This window comes from Apostichopus japonicus, chromosome 11 (genome assembly GCF_037975245.1).
Source record: "Apostichopus japonicus isolate 1M-3 chromosome 11, ASM3797524v1, whole genome shotgun sequence".
Lineage (NCBI taxonomy): Eukaryota > Metazoa > Echinodermata > Holothuroidea > Aspidochirotida > Stichopodidae > Apostichopus > Apostichopus japonicus.
In genome coordinates this window covers 16827770-16847374 of record NC_092571.1, presented here as the reverse complement: position 1 = coordinate 16847374, position 19605 = coordinate 16827770, and the positions used below count along the sequence as shown (strand labels likewise).

The 19605-nt window shown below is 38.6% G+C and overlaps 2 protein-coding genes across 3 annotated transcripts in view; both read left to right on the top strand.

Moving 5' to 3' along the window:
• Positions 1 to 11435, top strand: LOC139975520 (phospholipid scramblase 1-like). Its single transcript, XM_071983510.1, has 9 exons — positions 1 to 159; positions 3760 to 3927; positions 5781 to 5858; positions 6274 to 6350; positions 7351 to 7484; positions 7930 to 8053; positions 8840 to 8939; positions 9299 to 9357; positions 10385 to 11435. The coding sequence occupies exons 2-9, from the start codon at positions 3771 to 3773 to the stop codon at positions 10412 to 10414; spliced, it is 759 nt and encodes a 252-aa protein (XP_071839611.1). The 5' UTR covers positions 1 to 159; positions 3760 to 3770; the 3' UTR covers positions 10415 to 11435.
• Positions 11436 to 12325: 890 nt separating this feature from the next.
• Positions 12326 to 19605, top strand: part of LOC139975515 (intermembrane lipid transfer protein VPS13D-like) — a 68299-nt gene continuing 61019 nt past the window's right edge. For both annotated transcript variants that reach the window (XM_071983501.1, XM_071983500.1), the window contains exons 1-5: positions 12326 to 12483; positions 16709 to 16884; positions 17882 to 17959; positions 18221 to 18411; positions 18802 to 18894. In XM_071983501.1, coding sequence (XP_071839602.1) covers positions 16788 to 16884; positions 17882 to 17959; positions 18221 to 18411; positions 18802 to 18894 — 459 coding nt within the window. In that variant the 5' untranslated portion in view covers positions 12326 to 12483; positions 16709 to 16787. The remainder of the gene's footprint in view (positions 12484 to 16708; positions 16885 to 17881; positions 17960 to 18220; positions 18412 to 18801; positions 18895 to 19605) is intronic.

Below are 19605 nucleotides of genomic sequence, written 5' to 3'. Positions count from 1 at the left end.
ATATACAACAACAGTTTATGCATTCTGCAGAGAACGTCAAGTTATCGAGGAAAGTGCGTATAGGGCTATATTTATAGTAGTTATCACATGAAATTGTGTTTCCAGAGACAGCCTGCAGATTGCCGTATTTTTTTGCTGTGCGACAATTTATCTTGTAAGGTAAGTCTATATATGCTTTCCGAATATTTCTTATAAGCTGATATTGCACTATACTATATCAAACCATAAGCGTTGAATTTGGTTAAACATATTTGAGAGTGCGGAAAGGGGAAATCGGAGACGTTTTGAAGTTGCAAGAGTCTTCTTAAAAAAGTAACTAATCGGCTTATGGAACCTTTAAATGAGCTTTATACACTGGTATCCAGAAACAAAATGGTACAAGGAGTGTGAAGAAGGTCAGTGAGGGGGGGGGGCAGGGTCTCAAAGATGAGAGCCAAATTCTAAATATCCCCCGGCAGATTTAGATAGGACCGCATGAACCCTTATGGAAGAGCTAGCGGCGCGGATGCAGTATTTTTTTTTAATGGAAGGGGTAAAGTAAGGGGAGTCGCCCTTGGGTCGTTGAAGGCGTGAGGAGGGTCCTCTCCAGGAAAAATATTTAAGACGTCAAATGGTGCATTATGAGGCCTTATTTAGATTATAAATTAGTTCTAAGAATTTGGTCTAAAAGGAAAGGTTGTGGTCATAAATTCTTTTATATTTTTGTGTGAGGTTGAAAAGAGAGTCTGTATTTATGGCCCCACATCCATGGATCTGCGTTAAAAATTCCTCCGACCCCTGACTGACAACGGACGTGGACATTTCCCCTCCCTTTGTACTTGACGCTCACGTAAGGCTTATACTTAGGTCCACGGATTGTACTGTACTCTCTATATATAAACTTTTAACATTTGAAGAAGATCCTGCTAGGATCGAAACGTCAGGCCAACTTACTTTTACACATTCTCTTACACAGGCTCTCTAGTGGATAAGCAGTTTGCTAACAGCTTTATTTTATTTTAAAATGTAAACTTGTGAAAAATGAAAGAATCCTTCTGGAAGATGTTTCTTAGGTGTATGCAACAAACATACAAATTGTGCAGTGTGTCAGTGTCCTATATTCGACAATAACCGTAAAGTTGTTAGCCTGCAAAACCTGAAGAGTGCAATCATTCTTGTGAACAATGCAAACAACGCACAGGTTTAAAGGTTGGCTTGTGATACGGCAATCTATATATATATATATATATACATATATATATATATATATATATAGGAATAACAATAATATATATATACAATATATACAATATATATATATATATATATAGGAATAATAATAATATATATATATATATATATATATTACCAACTTTAAGACAATGTAAACATTTAATGTATCCATCGATCCATCAGAAATGAAGTCTAACTTTACTTTCTCGTGACATTAACCTTACTCATGCGGTGAGGGGGCCAGTATTTCAAACGTGGTGGAGAGCCAAATTCTAAACTCCCTCACTGATTCAGAAAGGACGGTATGAACCTCGATGGAATGACGTCTTAGGGCCCGAAGGACGCTGGCGTAAACCTTCCCAGACTGAATGTAATACTAACAAAATCCCCAGACTGAACACTTTACTCCCGACTAACCACATGCCCACCCCCTCCCTGCCCCCCTCCCATCACTGCCCACGCCACAATATCGATGAGAAAACGGTGCAAAATAATTGATAAAACTACCAAAGAGGAATGAATGATAAAACTCAGTGGCGGAGATTTCTTGTCAGAAGTGGGGGGGTTGCAGGCCATTGATGAAATAAAAAGTCATAACTACTGGCTCACTATCTAAGTGGAGCGCCACCATAAGTTGGCGCGAAGTGCACAAGAATTTTTTGGCAAATATTGCCTCCCAGATTGCAGTAAACGGCACCGCCCAGGCCTTGAAAGCTGCATTTAACCAAGGGCGTATGCAGGATTTTCTAACCCGGGGGGGGGGGGCGCGTATTACTATCTAAGCGGAGCGCCACCATTGGTTGGCGCGCAGCGTACAAGCAAATTTCTGGTTTTGGTACCCCCAGATCACCGGAAATGGCACTTCTCGGGCTTGGAACTGACCAACCATATGTACACTTTTGCCTGAGAACCAAGTTTTTTCCAAATACCTTTTTTCTCATCTATAACCTTTTTGAAGATTGTCACCAGTCACACATCATGTTCGACTTCATCACATATCCTGTGGATCATTGCTTTTGTAGGTGATTCTTCATCGCGGCCTACAATATCCGTCAGCCCCACTGTTCAGAATTTGAAAATTCACAATTCTCGTGAATAAATTCACTTCAAAACATACCCATAATGTTGCACAAAATATCATCTATGGACAACCGATATGGAAAACCTCCTTCAAACCATAACAGACGGGTCAAAATTGCACGAGTATGATGAAGTATGATGGAGAATGTTGGTTAGGGAATTTTCGAAAATTCAGACAGCTACCAAAAACTTTCGTTGAAGGAAATAAAAATGTACCAGATATTTCCGAAACTGAACACTACACACATCGACAGTTTTGAGCATGGGCGCAGATCAGTCTTGGATAATGGTAGGGACGCGTGTCTGTTCTATGACACTATCTATAAGCGGAGCGCGATCATGGGTTCGCGCGTAGCGTACAATTTTTTTGGGCAAATATACCTCCCAGATCGCCGGAAATAACACTTCCCAGACCTAATGATGCTCCTAAACCTCCTTAAGTTTTAGATCTCATTGCTTAGAAATTTAGTTTGGAGAAATACATGGGCGTCTGCAGAAAGAAAATCAGGGGACAAATAATCCAAGTAGACTTTTGTATATACGATGGGTCTGGGGTCCTCTCCCAGAAAACAAATATAGACTGCCGCAAATGTGATTTCCGTCCTATATTTAACAACTGTGGATAAAATACAAGAAAATGAGAACTGCTGCATGTCATTTGCACAATGCTGGATAAAACTGCGTCAAAGTTTAATACAGGGGAACTTGAAATGCAGCTATTGGTCAAGACAAATTGGTGGGGACACGGTATATCATGTCCCCACTACTGAAAAAGTTGGTGGGGACGGTCCCGCTGTCCTCACCAGGATCTGCGCCCATGGTTTGGAGGCTGTTTATCGTGGAACGCCATTTTCATGCTCACTGATATGATGTGATATCTGCTGTTTGCTTTACAAATTCGAATAATTTGGCACTGTTCCTCTTTCTCTTCCCGTTTTCTTGCCGTATTTTCTACTCCATCCTTTTCTCCTTTTCTCTCTTTCTTCTTTTTCTATTCCTTCCTTCACCTCGTTGAAGTTGGCAAGTGTATACAGTTCCAAAGCTATTCAACAGCAACAAAACTTTATTTTGTGTATGTATGTTGTGTGTGAAGTTAGCGCTATGAGCTACAAGTTCCAATGCGCAAGGTGGGGGAAAGGGGCTAGAAATAATGTGTGGGTCAATTCTAACTCGGTTTTCGGTCGTTAATTGTTGATGTAGCCTACCAGGTAAAAGGTTGAAATGACTTTAACAATTTCAAATTTAATAATTTGATTTATTATGCCATTTGGAGCACATAACATAGGCTATAACAGAACATTACTGGCAAAAACTAGGGGGGGTTGATTGTGTGGGCCAACCCCCCCTCTTCAAAAAGTGGGGGGGGGTTAAAACCCCCCCAACCCCCCCTGTTTCTCCGCCACTGATAAAACTCAAAGGGAAAAATTATGCTTTGGTCTGTATTTTAATTTAATAAAAAAAACCCAGATCATTTGAAAATGGCGTCACAAACCAAGCCACCGATTATGGAACAACCAGCCGGAATGGGTATGACGTGGATGCCGAAACCGCAGTTAGCGGATTGTCCACCTGGCTTGGAGTACCTAGCTAACATCGACCAACTGATTGTGAAACAGAGTGTGGAACTATTCGAAGGTTAGTAGCCAATCATGTAGCCCAAAGATAACACCTTGAGCCAATCAAGGCGTATATACCTGGTATACCGTTTCTAGTCAAATAGACGCTCGGTCCCGATTATTAACGTTTGCCATCTTTTGTTTTATCCGTAGAACTTTGTCGTAAAATACCGGTACACGCTATTTGGTACCGTTTACACTTCATTATGCTTCCTTATGTATGATAACATGTTTTCGTATTATACAAATGGACTTAATGGTAGACTGTTTAAAGGGTGTGAAGACTCGCGCAAAATGAAACGTCTAATGCCGGTAATCTGACCTAGTTCCGAATGAGGTGTAACAGAAGTGTTAGACACCACCATCGATCCCAGAAAATACGCACACAGCTTGCTAACTTCGGTAATTAGACACTATAGTGTACAGTCAGTACATACAGCTGCGGTCAATACCCACATCACAGTGTACAAACGATACAGCGATGGACATCTCAGGTCCAGCTAAAAATAACAAGGTATCACGTTTCATTACTGTCAGCATTTTGAAGCGACAAGCAGAAAACTTCACTTGCAAGCAACAGAAAGTTAACTTTTTCTGAGCGCGGCACGAGGTTTGGGCGAGTCTTCAATGCCTTTAAGTAGTACAAAGCAGATTTCACGAATTTTGACGGCCGCGTATCGATCACCAACTACTTCATGGCTTTTGCTATGTATGCAGATAGGCTATGTAACAGCGAAACGTGTTATCACAGATAGGCAATGTAACAGCAAAACGTGTTATCATAAACAAAGCATAAATTATAAGGGTCATTGCTGATATTATTACGCCACCATTTACTTGAGCTATATGATTGAACATAATAAAAAAAAAATATCTGCATTAATTTTGGAACGATATTTTCCCCATCCAAAATCCATCATGATGCATCTTCTAAAAATAATACAACCATTATTAGGTCCATATAGAGGTATTTTTCCCGACAAAAGATAACAAACTTTCAAGCGGATTACACAGCACATGTTGGTATGATACCATTACACGGCGGACGCTCATATAGGGCGCGCCCTTTGCCCATCGTAACAGTACGGTATTGTCACAGTGCACAGTATCCATCGCCTATTAGGGTTAGAACATCCTCTATGTATATATATGTATTCACCTTCTATACAGAGTCAAGAGTCTTGTGGGTAAACACAATGTCAAACGTGTACATAACTTTTCTGACATTTGCGTATATTAATCACTATTTATCATAACAATTTAGTATTAACTGTTGGAGTGTGACTCGGTCAATAATTAGTATATATAAAGAGAATATTCGTTAGTATAACAATGAGTGCGACCTTTGAATTACCTTTAATATCAGTAGTTACATGCATCGGGTTTTCTTTTTTATCATTAGAGCGTTCTCTTATTGACTATGGTTGTGGCTATACTGTCTTGCATTTAAATTTCTTAAAATAGCAGTTCTGAATTTAGTATCTAGTATTTGAAGGTATTCTCATCTTTCCTTGAAATAGTATAACTGGTATAATGACAGTCAGAATTCAGAATATCGTCAACTTTTGTTCTAACAATTATAAAAACCCCTTTTCTACTCCCTCCTCCCTTTATCTCTCTGCCTGTTTTTTGTCGCTGCTTATGAGGCATTGGAAATCATTTTCATGTTTTTTTCTTTTCTCTAATATTTTTCTTGAAATTTTTGACAGCCATTATCGGTATAACGTCGGAAAAACTAAGGTACACGATAATCTCTCCCTCCCCTCCACCTATCTCTGTACTCGTCATTCAATACTTCTTATGGAACATTTAAAATCGTTTTCATACTCCTTTTTTATTCATCTCTCTTAACTTTCTTGAAATATTTGACAGCCGTAACCGGTATCGACTGCAAGAATAGGTACACGATAGCAAACAGTATGGGCCAACAAGTTTACTTCGCTTATGAAGGTAATTAATATTCTGTAATTCATTGTTTTGTTTATTATCAATCTTCCAGTTGATTCATTTCTATTCCTACATAATTTTTATAATTATCCAAAATGGTTTCTCCTTAACCGTGATTAAAATTTTATTTGCAGGATGGTGCATCGTTTTTTGTGATTAATATTGGCGGCGCTAATTAACTTTCCTAAATGTTTACCGAGATTAAAAGGAAAAAGAAAAGAAGGATAATAGCGCCATCAATTTAAATGTTTGCAGTTGAAGCAAAATGAACCTTTGATCTTCTCGAGTCAGACGACTTGTCTGTAATTTTTTGTGCGTTATTAATTAACATATTAATTAATTTTATGAGAATACCTTCTAAATATTTTTTTATGACGACCATGCACGTGTTTGTTTTTCTCCCCCGTTTCACCTGTAGAGTCTGCTTTCTGCATGCGATTCTGCTGTAACCAGGCTCGTTCATTTACGATGCACATTGTGGATAACATGAGCAGGGTAAACTTTTAATTTTGCATAAGAATAAGAATCGCAGAACCGCTGTATTATAGGACAAATGTTATAGTATTATGGTCATTCTCTATATAGTACGTGTACAGTGGATATAATTTACACAGTATATATAGATGCTGCATGGATGTAAACAATCCGGCGTGTTCAGTCAACGAGTGGCATATTCTTCTGATTTTTGTTTTGGCACTAAAACTTAGCAACTAATAACATATACAAGTGTTATTTTTGTGTTTTCTTTTTTATCATAACAAGGTTAGTTTTAGTATGCATCATGAGCGTACATGTTTTACCTATGTACATATTTGTGGGGAGCTTTTCGATATATACCGGTACTTGTATATACCGGTATTTGTATATATACCGGTACTTGTATATACCGGTACTTGTATAAACCGGTACTTTTATATACCGATACTTGTATATACCAGTACTTGTATATACCAGTACTTGTCTATACCGGTAATTGTCTACCAGACACCGTCACACCCCCACCACCCCTCCCTCTTCTCCTCCCCCATTCGAGAAACCATGTATCCGCCACTGCATACTTCTTTCCGTCTGTTATTATTACTAACATCATACACTCTAAACTGTATGACATCTAACTTTCATACCAGACGGTCATTCCGTATAATATTGGCAAAATGCTATACAATAAATAAAAAAAAACATAGAAGTTTTAAAAGTAGCATATACTTTCCTGGTGGTCCTGCATTCTCAAGGTTACTTCCAGACATCGAGGGGTGTTAAATTAGACAATTAAATGGTTTCATTGACGAAAAAATACTTTGAAGTTGATATTAAAATGATTGTTGAAGTTGGAGCACCGTTGTCCATTATTATATGTATTTCTAGCATATTTCAGGCCAATAACTGCATGATAATGGTCTTTTTTCAATTGACCGATATCTTTCTTTCCGCATTGAATTTAAAGCTTTTCTCAATTTCATTCTCTTTATTATAACTTTTCATTGGGGGAGATTAGGAAGTCATTCGGATAAGCAGGCCATTCCAATGTTGCGCTGGCTGTTGTTGGTGCATTAGCGGTCAAAACTGTTGCGCATTTCGCATCAACATCGAGTCACCCCCTGGAAATCCAGTTGGATATGTTTATCAAGGGTAAGGATTAATTTGATCTTTTGCGACAGTATACAGCTTATATATTTAATATCATCTATTTATCTGTGTATGTAACTAAGCCTATCATCCAATATTTTTTTCATAGTCGATGCATGAATTAAACGGTTCCTGGCATGTTAAGTGACGGGCCAAAGATTCGGGATCTCCAAGCTAAAACATAAGCGTGTGGTCATGATCGGAAACTTGAAGGCAGTGGCGTGGAAATCCAGGTCGAGCTCTGGGGAAATTATGTTACCGGTCCCATATCACCCCCCATTCACACATTTTCTGGATCCCAATCTAACTGACCATAGGTCTCGGGTCGCCGAAATCTCATCCGACCTGCTTTGAGGTGTTAATAATGGCCAGGACACCAGCTGTCCACCCAACTCTTTCCACATAACAGACTTAAAATCTATGTTTACATATTTATTTTACATTCCAGGTGTAGTGGATGGAAGCCCAAGTACCATGTGCATGATGACAATATGGAGGAAGTCCTGACCATACAGGGACCCTGTGTCCCATGCCAGTGTTGCTGTGGATGTACCGGAGATATTCATTTCCGGGTAGGTCAGAGGTTATAACGAGATGCTTCACTTGTTCCTCGGGGCTATATCATCATATATCGGGGTGGGGAGAGGGGAGGATCCACATTTGAAGATCAATTATAGTGTATCGGTATAAAACAACATGAATAGAAGAAGGCTCGCTTTGGTTTACTTCTAACACAGAGTCAATATCAGTCCACCCCTCCAGGACGTGTTCTCCCTCAGGAAAAGTCCCGGAAGTAAAACAAGCAAACATCTTTTACAGGCGCGGGAACAAGGGGTGTGGGTATGCGACCCGACAACACCCATTCCATCCCCAGTCATAAAAAATTGCCAAAAAAAAAGTCTTAACACAGCCTTGCATTTAGACGCAATGATAAAGAACTAATTTACAGTCTAAATATGCCTCAGAATGCACCATTTTGACGTCTCGAATTTTCAAAATTGATCAATTTTGTGGGAATGGACCCCTCCCCCCACCCGAAATAAAGAGTCAGCTTCAACGACTCTGAGGCCACACAAGGCTTTTCTTGTACAGACAAGGCGGCTGTTTTCCCTTTACCACCTCCCTCTTCCTCGTAAGGTCTGTGTTCATTATTAGTGTCAGACTCGAGACACCAAAATAAAGAATAGTCGAATTTCATCAGGAACCCTGAGTTATGAATCAGGTAACCAACTCTGAGGCCACCAACATGAACAAACTCTGAGACCATCGAAGTAGTCCTTTTTTTCATCTTCTTCTTCTAATTTATATATTTGAATTTGGCTTTCGGAGATAAATGATTTATATATTATTTGGTTCAGTTCTTCAGTAACGATGGTGAGGAAATTGGAGCAGTAACCAAAGTATGGAATGGTGTCGTGAAAGAAATGTGTACCAATGCAGATACATTTTCTTTAACATGTAAGTATCGAAACTATAGGTCAAAGGTCGTGTTTGTAGAGCTTTTCGAGATCACACATGCAGTTCCTATATACACCTTTTCTAATTAACTTGCTTTGTTCCTCCAAATGAGACAGTATAGTTATCTCCCCACTTATATACTTAATTGTCTAATTTTAATAATGCGAACAATTTCAAGGATCAAAACCGCTACTAAGAAAGTCCCGGTACCTTTGACAAGATGAAAAGACACATTATTATTTTGATACTTTTTCTTAGTTGTGCAAATAAATATCAAGATTTATTGTAATAGTCGTGTCCTCCACACATTTCACGTTTCATATTCCGCTTTTTTCTCTCGAATAAACTCTTCTCCGCAGTCCCGAAAGACTTGGATGTTAAGCAAAAGGCGACTATCCTCGGGGCGATGTTCCTAATCGTGAGTAATAATCTAGTCATGGTATATTAATAACATTATTTGATGATTGTATGACATGTTAAGTTTGGATAAGAAAGGGGTGGGGAGGTGGTGGGAGGTGGGGGTTGGATGGGATGGGACGAGACGAGGAAGGAATATTTTACTTTCAAGTTTACTCAACACGAATATTGCTTTTACATGAACACAACATTTACCGGTTGTTTAGAATTAATTTCGCTCAATGAAGACGGGGAGGAGGTAGAGGAGGGGATATGGGGTGGAATTTAGTAATTGAATGTCTTATAAATTTACCGACGAGATCAGTGGCGTAGGAAGGTACTTTTGAGTGGGGGGGGGGGGCTGAAGACTGATGGCCGGCCTGGGGGAGGGGTCTAAGGGGAGGGGGTGCCCCCTCCCCTTTGGATTTTTTTTGCATTTCCAGGTGGCCTCAGATGCAATTTGGTGCAATATAGCACACTTCAACACCCACTCCATTTTGTAAACTTAATTTTGTATTTTCACCTGGTCTTAGATGCAATTTGGTGCTCCAAATGAGATTTTTTTCTCATTTGGAAATGAAAAAGGGGTTTTCTGACTTGCGAACCGGGGGGGCGGAATGATACTTCCGCCCCTCCACATTTTTCACTGGGGGGGCTGGCGCCCCCCCCCAGCCCCCCGGTTCCTACGCCCTTGGACGAGATAGGTAGATGGAGCTGAAACGGCATAATACTTTATCCCTCCCAACACAGGTCTGTTCCCCTCCTCTTTGCTTGGGATACATGTCTTAAGTGTTGTGGTAGCATGGTGTGTGTGTGTGGGGGGGGGGGGTTGGAGGGGTTATATCGCATCACTGTTCAGTGAGATATATCTTTAGAGCATAGCATGGCTTGTCCTGTACAGTTAGTGTGTTCTTGTAAATAACCTACGTTTGCTGTTACTCATGTTTGCGCGTGTACAGTGAGTTATAACAGAAAGCGCGCCGACGAAATGCATTGAGATCACCACATTCACAGTGAAATAATAATTCTAACGTTTTCATCATAAACAGGAATTTATGTATTACGAAAAGAGCAACTAGACTGCACAGAAGATGGCATAAGATGTTACAACGATTGTCGACATCCGGATCAAAGGTCAACCATGTCTCCTCAAACATTTATTCAAGCTGAAAAAAATATTTTACTTTTTCAACGGTACTTTGCTCTGAAGTTGTTACCCTCCAAGAAATCGAGGACAGTTAAAATTAGGGATGACTTATTTTTGGAATGACTAGTAACGAACTTTTAAAATGACTGATTATAATCTAATTTTGTAATTGCATATCTTTTTTGTATCGGCTATATTTGCATATTTGAAAGTTATACTGGTGACGTTTTAACATTCCGCACGAATAATTATCATTATTGATATCATTTCAGCTTTAAGTTTGTTTTTTGGTGACGGTACTTGTTATTTCTTTCTAAATTTGTCTTTCAGTCAGTTTTCTGGAAAATCTATAATATCTTTGCACTTTCTGACTGATATGTTTGCATAATTTTCCATCAGTTTTTTTTTTACTTGATTTACAAATATATATAAACATTGACTTATTTGTGAATTATTATATTTTGAAGATGCTTGTTTGTGTTCTTATCTCTTTCAATAATTTGTGATTTAAATCTGCAATAAATTGATATACTAATTTCCTATTATATGCATTTATAAATATTTTACCGTTGTAACTTTAGTTATTTATACTTCCAATACATATGTATCGTATTATATACATTTTGTTGCAATTCCTGCCGAAATAGTACTCCATCAAATCATCATATGAAAATATTGTACTGAAAATATTATAATGAAAATATTGGAAATCATTGTACTTCATCTACCATCAAATGAAAATATTTCCCTTATTATTTTTTAGTTTTATTGTTTTTTGAATTTAGAGTATCTCTTCGGATACTATAATTAAACGTTCCTTTGATATAAAAAAAAATGGGGAATATTATGCTTGTTTACCATTCTGACAAATTATGATAGGGTATTTACAAATTTGATAAATGATTAGGAACTTGTCAAAATGTGTTTATAATTAATACATTAACTTTACAATATACCCTTTTCTTCATTTTTTTTTCATTTCTTCATTTAACCTAGTCTTATTAATAATTAATGTCAAGTATTAATTCATTATAATTCATTTCGACATATCCCCATTTTGAAAATATCAACATTGTGTAATTTCTTCAATGCCTCCAGTGCAATAAGGTCTTTCTTTCATTCCGCCACATAGTCTAATTAATAATTAATGTCAGATTTTAATTCATTATAATTCATATTTATTCCATATCATGTGAAAGTACTCAGTGTGGAGTACAGATTCACTGCATGATTTTTGTTGTCCCTGTTTGATCAGATATCAGTTACGAATTATTTAATTACCGTAAATAAAATAAAACTTTTTCCGTTGCATTCAGCTGTATAGGCTGCTATCAAATTGCAATAATAGAAAAAGGGTAGTTATTGGTAGTTATTGACATTACTAACGAAAAGACCTGGTATTTTATGTAGAGTATAGAAAGATATACATTACCACTGTATAATATATTCAACTTTTCAAGATCTGAGTAAATTTCTTCGCTCTTGTTGCTTTCCAATAAGGAGCGGAAGGACATTGCGACTTTCCTTCCTGGTTCCGTGTTATGTAACAAGTGATACACATTATAATTATTGCATTGATATTAAAACTCTCGCACTCCGGAAGCTATTCCGATCACAATCAACCTCCTGCAAAATGAGCTTAAAGCCGCATTATAAACAGGACCAAACATAAACCGATACTTTGAAACGATACTGGACGGTTTTCTGGGGAAAACTGGAAGTCTGTTATATCCTCCACCCCCCTCCCCCACCCCGCCTGCCCCATGCTCATGCCGACGTCCATGCATGTAATAATACTGGTAAAGTTTCGTGTCGAAGCCAACTTTTTCTACAAAAACGGCGTTCGATGCCAGAATGGAACAGGGTAGTGGATTGCGTAATTCTTAACCCTGTTTACGAGGTTTGTCGAGATGGGTGAAACCGTACACGAGTAGTATTTGTTAACTGATTCAGTGATCAACTTACGAGTTATTGTATGAACATCTCCGATAAACTTACTGGGTAAGATTTCGCCGTTTCTTGATTACTCTTAGGTATCAAACTGTAGTATAAGGCATAGCCTATAGTGATGATAAAGTATTATTAGGCCTAAGGTTTAATGTAGCCTAACTCTAGACCTAACTTGCTGAACAGTATATTAAAATACGTTAACAATAACAGCAACACCCAAAATCTCTGTTTTGCCTAAAGAAAGGCATAACTCAAGACTAAATAATTAACCAAAGCAGCTTTGAGTTGCTACAAAACCTAGGCAAGGGTCATTTCTACTGATTTTGTGAGACATGTTGTGAAAGGACCTAGACCATAATAGGACCTAGACCATAGGAACATAATTTTCCTCAAAGTTTATAAGCAACTTTTTTGCTCACACATTGTTATGTTATTGCATATGCGATAGCAACTTTCTTGACCTCAAAACAAATGATATTGAAATACATTGTAGCCTGCACAGTTTTACAACTTTTGCTGGACTGGGAACAGTCGTAGATTGTGCTGCCCACGATGCACGTGATGACCACAATGGTATGTCCGTTGAACAACTCACTCTGGAACAGAAAACTCACTTGAGAGAGAAAGGAGAGACCTGAAAAATGTGAAATCTGCAACAGACTCACTGAAGAATGTTGCCCACCACGAGAGGCTATGGCTTCTCAATCTCACCACCCTAGAAGTTAGAAGGTTCCGAAGTGATGGATTGTGGTTGACACAATCATTTGCAGCTTTGATAACTTAGCATTTGATTTAGTGGTTGTTCAGCTTTTCCAATGGAAGGAAATACTACGGAGGTCATTGTATGAAGACTGCACTATGTGCCAATTGTCCGTGGCAGATGAACTGTTCGTATATAAAATCTTCCTCAGAGAGTTTGTGAACAAATAGAATAATTTACCTGGCTCGATTTTCGATTCTTCCAGTGTCGATGGCTTTAAGAATGCTTTTGTTGGGTTATTTTCAGAATTTTAGTTGGATTTGAGGGTTATGTGTTCACAGTAGCTGTTTTTCATAGTGACGGAAATTTGTGTCCCTCCTGACCTCATTTTTCCCCTCCTAAAACTAATAAACTGAACTAACCTCACATTATGAATACCATCATGATCACAGTGTGTTCCAGCCTTCATATTAATGTTGGGACTGCACTTGGAGAGTGGGTCAAGTTGTTTTGTTTTTGTGTCCAGGCTCTGTTTTGGGTGAAAAAAGTTACAGTGTTTCTGTACACATCATTCAAACAAATAGAAAAACGGCCATACTAAAAACATGTACAGATTTATATGAAACAACCAAATGTGTTTTACAGGAAATAGTAAAATTAGGATACTTCTATCTGCAGTGCCATTCAGATTTTTTTATTAGATTTTTGGAGCCAAGCATCAGTACAAGCCATTCCCTCTTTTATCTCCTTCTTTCTTGTAAAGTTCACTTCTGCCTAATCTCTTTCAAGGTCAGACCTCATCTACTGTACTGTGTCACAGAAAAGACACCTTTCTGAAGTTTAAAAATTTGTCGGACATTGCATATGTACCGTTAAACTTGATACGATACATTTGCCATATGGACTTAAATATAAGCTACAGAGCAATGGTAAACTTGTACTTTCTCTTACAGTTGTCTGTACAGGGCATTACTGTACAGGATTTTGTGTTTTTCTCAACCAGTAAGTAAGTCCTCATAGGCGTACGGGACCATTTCAGTTTGGGGGGGCAGAACTTTTTGTGCCCGAAAGTACCCGTGACACTATCTAAGCGGAGCGCCACGATCGGTTGGCGCGTAGCGAACAAAAATTTTTTGGGCAAACAATGCCTCTCCGGAAACGGCACTTCTGAGGCCTTGCAAGTTGCATCTAAACATTCTTTATTTTATAATCTCACGTTTTAGAAATTTACACTTCCCCAAAAATTTGGTAAATTAGAAGAAGAAAAAATGGTAACATCACTTTGAAGGGGAAAAATGGGACAGTATATTTTTTAAGCTCCTATTTAGTTACCTTATTTATTATTTTAACACAGTACTCAGCTAACTCCAGAAAAACATACATTGTTCAACGACACGTAGGCGGGATAATGTCGCTGTGCCGGGTGAGACTGCAATTTGTCTCACAAAACAGTATAAAATGTAACAAGAATATGATAAACCTGTACTACTAGGCTTGTAGGCACTCCCCCCCCCCCCCCACCCCACCATCCATGAAAAAGAAAATGTTTCTTATAAACACTCAGTTTGGGGGTGTCCAGGTCAAGGCGGCGGAAGCACTTTAATCTGGGGGGCACCGACATCAAAGGGCACTTTGTAGAAATTCGATTGGACTGAAGCAGCCTTATATTTAGTACCCTTTATAACTCTTATTGTATTATCTTATTTGCATATACACATCACTCCATCAACGCCCCCCCCCCCCCCAAAGGAAAATATGCCTATACTAGCACTGCAATATCCAATGCGCAAATTGGGAAACAAGGAACAAGTTTTCTTTTGAGACAAAATGAGGTGAAATCATGCTACGTAGTTGCTAATGTAGGAATCTTCCGAATTAAAGTTTTTTTCTTGTTAATATCTTAACAAATTTTTTCCATTCAAAATAGCTTTGACTTTGATCCACAGAAATTCATTAAAAGTCACGGGCTTAGCCAGGATTTGCAAAGTTGTATGTACGACTATCTGAGCGGAGCGCCACCATCGGTTGGCGCGGATTGTACTAGAAAATTTTTGGTTTTTACAAACCCCTCAGATGGCCGGAAACGGCCCTTCCCGAGTATTCATTCTGGTTCCCTGGCCTCTTGCTAACTTGAGGCACCTCAATTTTTATGTAGAAAAAAGGCACATTTTTAACCTGAGGAAAAGTGGGGGGGGGCACGTCCCCCTGTTCCCCCCGGTTCCGCCGCCGTTGGTCCAGGTATACAATTGACTAGTTAGAAAAAAAATTGATCGTGCAAAAAGGGTGGTAGCCCAGATGAACTGCACTTACGATGGTGTTACACGGAAATATTCGGGCAGCATGATGCTAAATAAAGAAAATCATGGAATTGTCGGGCAAAAATTTGAAAAAAATTCGGGCAAGCTTCTGCATATTTATATATATATATATATATTTCCAGAGGACAAGAAATTCGGGCAAAAGTCCTGAAAAATTCGGGCAGCCTACGAGAAAAAAAATATATATATATATATCTATATTTTTTCTCCTCTTAGGCTGCCCGAATTTTTCAGGACTTTTGCCCGAATTTCTTGTCCTCTGGAAATTTGGGGGGGCAGTCTGCCCCCCCTGCCCCCCCGCCTCGTACGCCTATGTAAGTCCTGGAAATAATTTGTAAGAAATTGAGGGTAAAAAATATAAACTGTGGTATATATGCTGGTAGTATTCACGTTGTGTCTGTATTGACTGATGAACCTGCCCTTGCATACATGTGTTTGATATGTCAAGATAAAGTCCTGTAGATGAGGCAATCGTAATGGTCTTAGTACAAATTGAGCAAATTTGATTGATGTCTGATAGTATGCGTTGCATGATAAACATACTTTAACGGATACCCTACTGTACTGTACCATGTTGCAGGACAAATTCTTAAATCAAAATGCAAACTCCATTACAGCACAGCAAACAATTTGAGTAAGCCATCTAGTTTATTTAAATATATCCAACACTTTTCAGTTAATGCTATCTGAACTGTGACATTTGTTTTCAAATGTAAAGTCAGTATAGAGTTATCTTTCAATGGGGTGCCCACTGGCATGTACATATTTCAATAATATGGGGGTGTGGGAAGAGGGGGGATGGGAGGCAACAACAGAAATTTGAACATTACCGAATTTGAAGGGTGGTCTGTCAAATGGCCTAAGAGGACTCTGTAATATCTTGACAACAATATATTACTTTATCCTCGGATGTTCGTTTCCAGAGCGATCAGTATATGAAATCTGCCTAAGATACCATCAGGTCCTGTCGCCTGTAACCAAGAGAAACGGATGATTCGATTTGCACATTCTTGCAAGGGAATTGTTAAAAAATATTTAAAAGAGCCGTCCTGACTTCTTTCTGCATAGTATTGCATGATAGCATATAGGAATCCCTTCCTGTGCTCCATCACCCTCCCCAAAAACATAAGCTTGCAATCTGTAATTATCCTCATGTTCTTCTTCCGTAACAGTATATTCATTAATTTATCCGTAGTATGGTACTGTAAATTGATATATTCTGTGGGATTTGAAAGTTTCTTTTGCACTTTCTTTTTAGAATCTACATACCATGTTAAATCTTTGGACTTCTACCAGAGAAGAAGAAGGCAAGGTATTGAAGTTTTAACATTTGGAAGATGTTGGAAGGACTGGCAGCATGGGTTCTCAACACATATCTAGGTGAATATGTTGAGAACCTCAACACAGACCAGCTCTCCATCGGGCTTTTGAGTGGTAAGTTTGCTACGGATATCGTGTGGAAGAGGTTAGTCTGAAATACAACAGACTATTTAAGGGAAATGGCTTCTGAAGCAGCACACACGGTGATGACAATGACCCCAAAGGCACTAAGTAGCTTTATTACTGTATATTGCAACAACAGTACATTAGGTCAAAGTCTACTTCCCACATATATTGGCATCTTTGGGGGGAAAAATATGTTGTGTGTCCCACTATAGAACCAAGAAACACCTGCTATATGACAGAGATCAGCTGTTTTATGCTTTGAACAGCAATTTTAATTTCTCTTTTATTTCATTGGAGTCATTGACTCTTGGGTTTAACATTCTAATCCAAGCATAAGTTGATTTACAAACCCTACTGTTTTCCTGTTTCCCAATAAGCACACTTAAGCCTGCAACAATTAGTTGCATACATCCCTAACAAGTGTGTACCTTCTGTGAGCTTGTGAGGGTAAATAGTAAATACATTGAGAACAGTTATAAATTCCAAATACTTACTTTCCTATCTTATGTAAATACTAAATAGCATTTATAGACTCATTTGCATACAAATCTCTGATCTTATCATCTTGTCATCATCAAGTGCTTACGGTAGTGTTAATTACCGGTTGATCGCACTATTCGGGTGTCACAAAATAAGCCATGTAGCATTTAACTAGACAGTTGTCATCTAACTTCACTTATAGATACATGCTGGTAATCTTAATACAAAATCAGTTTACTCCCCCCCCCTCCCTTCCTCTCTCTCATTCTCTTTTCACTTCCTCACTCTCCCCTAATTCACTCTAATATCTCACCCATCGCCCCTCCCCTCATCCCATCACCTCCCAACCCTAATCTTTAAGGTCAAGCATTCGAGACCTTTTGCAAAGAAACAATATCACTGTAAGACGTCTACCAACTTAGCACTGTGTTTTGCAAAAGTCTGTATTAGTAGATAAATTTTGATTTTCATTAAATGTATGTTTTGTTTCATTTTATTCTGATAGGTGCGGTGGAACTAGAAAACCTACCATTGAGGAAAGATGCTCTACATAATATTGATTTACCTGTGGAAGTGAAAACAGGTCAGTCCAATTAACAACCAAACTTGGGAGAGTGGGTGGGGGAGGGGGAGGGGGGGAGGGTAGGGCTCCTCTCTTTTTGCAGAAATTTTGGAGCTAACTTCTTTTGGTAGGGTGGGGTGGGGGGGGAAGGAGGGTTTACCTGACCTCTTATCTTATATGATTTTCAATGCTAAGGACAAATTCTCTTGAGAGATCTCCCGCTTACGGAAGATATAAAATAAAATCCTGGGCATCACATCTTGGGTTTTTTTCTCTGTTAAGGGTTTATTGGTAAAATCCACCTCCAAATACCAGTCAGAGCTCTCAGAAGTGATCCATGGGTCATATCGCTGGAAAAGCTCTATCTGGTAGCTGGCCCTGCCTCCAACAAAAAATGTGACGTCAAAGAGGAAGAGGAACGACTCTTGGAGAGGAAGAAGCAGCAGTTAGCCGCGTTGGAGGAAGAATGGAAGGTAAAAGCTACCATCCTTTTATTCGATATCACACTGCGAAGATGGGAAAACAGTATCAAGTAATTATTCAATATTTCAGTACTCGAAAATGAAGAAAAAACAATAAAATCTAGGATTTGCAGCATTACTTCTCTTGTAATCAGAAAATATTTTTGAAGCTATGAATGTTAAAAACTTCTAGGGAAAGTCCACATTTCTCCTTAAACAAAACACTAACAGTTAATCTGGCTTATCAACACATTTTCATGACATGTGGCACCTTCCCTAATCCCTTCAGCAAATCTTGCCTGAAATCTTGGTAATCATCTGCCGAAATGAAACTATTTTACATTGAATTAAAAATCACCCCACTGTAGCTGAAAACTTTTATTGAATGTTATTTCTTTCCAGCAAAAATGCAACTCTGCGCAAAGCAAAGATGGGGGCTCCTCTTGGTATGCCTATTCGACTTCTGTGGTGTATAATATCTTGGAGAATTTACAGGTTTGTTCAGAATTTTTAACATTCAAAAAATCGATAAAAATGTCAATCATCTGGTGATGGAATCAACTTGAAGGTCAAAGGTTACTTTATCCTTGCAATTTTAATTCCAGTTCTACAGTGTTACGCCAAATGGTGTAGAGACAGATAAATCGAAACGATTAAGTCCTAGTGTCTCGGGGGGGTGGGGTGGGGGGTGTTGGGGGTTGGCTTCAAGCTCTAACCAGCTGGAGTAAGATGGGATTTCTGGTTCAGGACCATCCCAACAATGCTTCTCATATGTTATCCTTCCAAATTAAACAGTCCAAACTTTGGAGATGACGTTACTGTCCAAAAAGTAATCTGTGATGTTTATCGTTTTCCATACCATTTATTATTGTGGGATGTTTTCTGTTTCACACAGATTTTAGAATTAAATTTTGCATAGCTCATTGTTTTTTCTTTTTCTTTTGGTGTAAATTCATCATATGCTGATATTGAAATCAACAACTCCTTTGTTTGAATAAATATGGGATGTCATAACGTGTGCATCACGCTGGGCTGACAGGTAAATGTGAAAGATGTCCCCATCCCTTACGAAGGTAGCGTTTACTATCCCAAGGCAATCTGCTGGGTGCACAGTCTTCATACCGTTTACAGTCGGGAAATGTTTTCTGTTCGATGCAGATTTCAGAATGAAATATTGCTAGGTCGATTTTGTCACTGAAAAGACAT

Bases quoted from the DNA above. Each gene is read 5' to 3' on its own strand.
- LOC139975520 (XM_071983510.1), top strand. From the start codon at position 3,771: ATGGCGTCACAAACCAAGCCACCGATTATGGAACAACCAGCCGGAATG. The intron at 6,351-7,350 runs GTAAACTTTTAA...GGGGGAGATTAG, and splicing joins TTGTGGATAACATGAGCAGG to GAAGTCATTCGGATAAGCAG. The intron at 7,485-7,929 runs GTAAGGATTAAT...TTTACATTCCAG, and splicing joins GTTGGATATGTTTATCAAGG to GTGTAGTGGATGGAAGCCCA.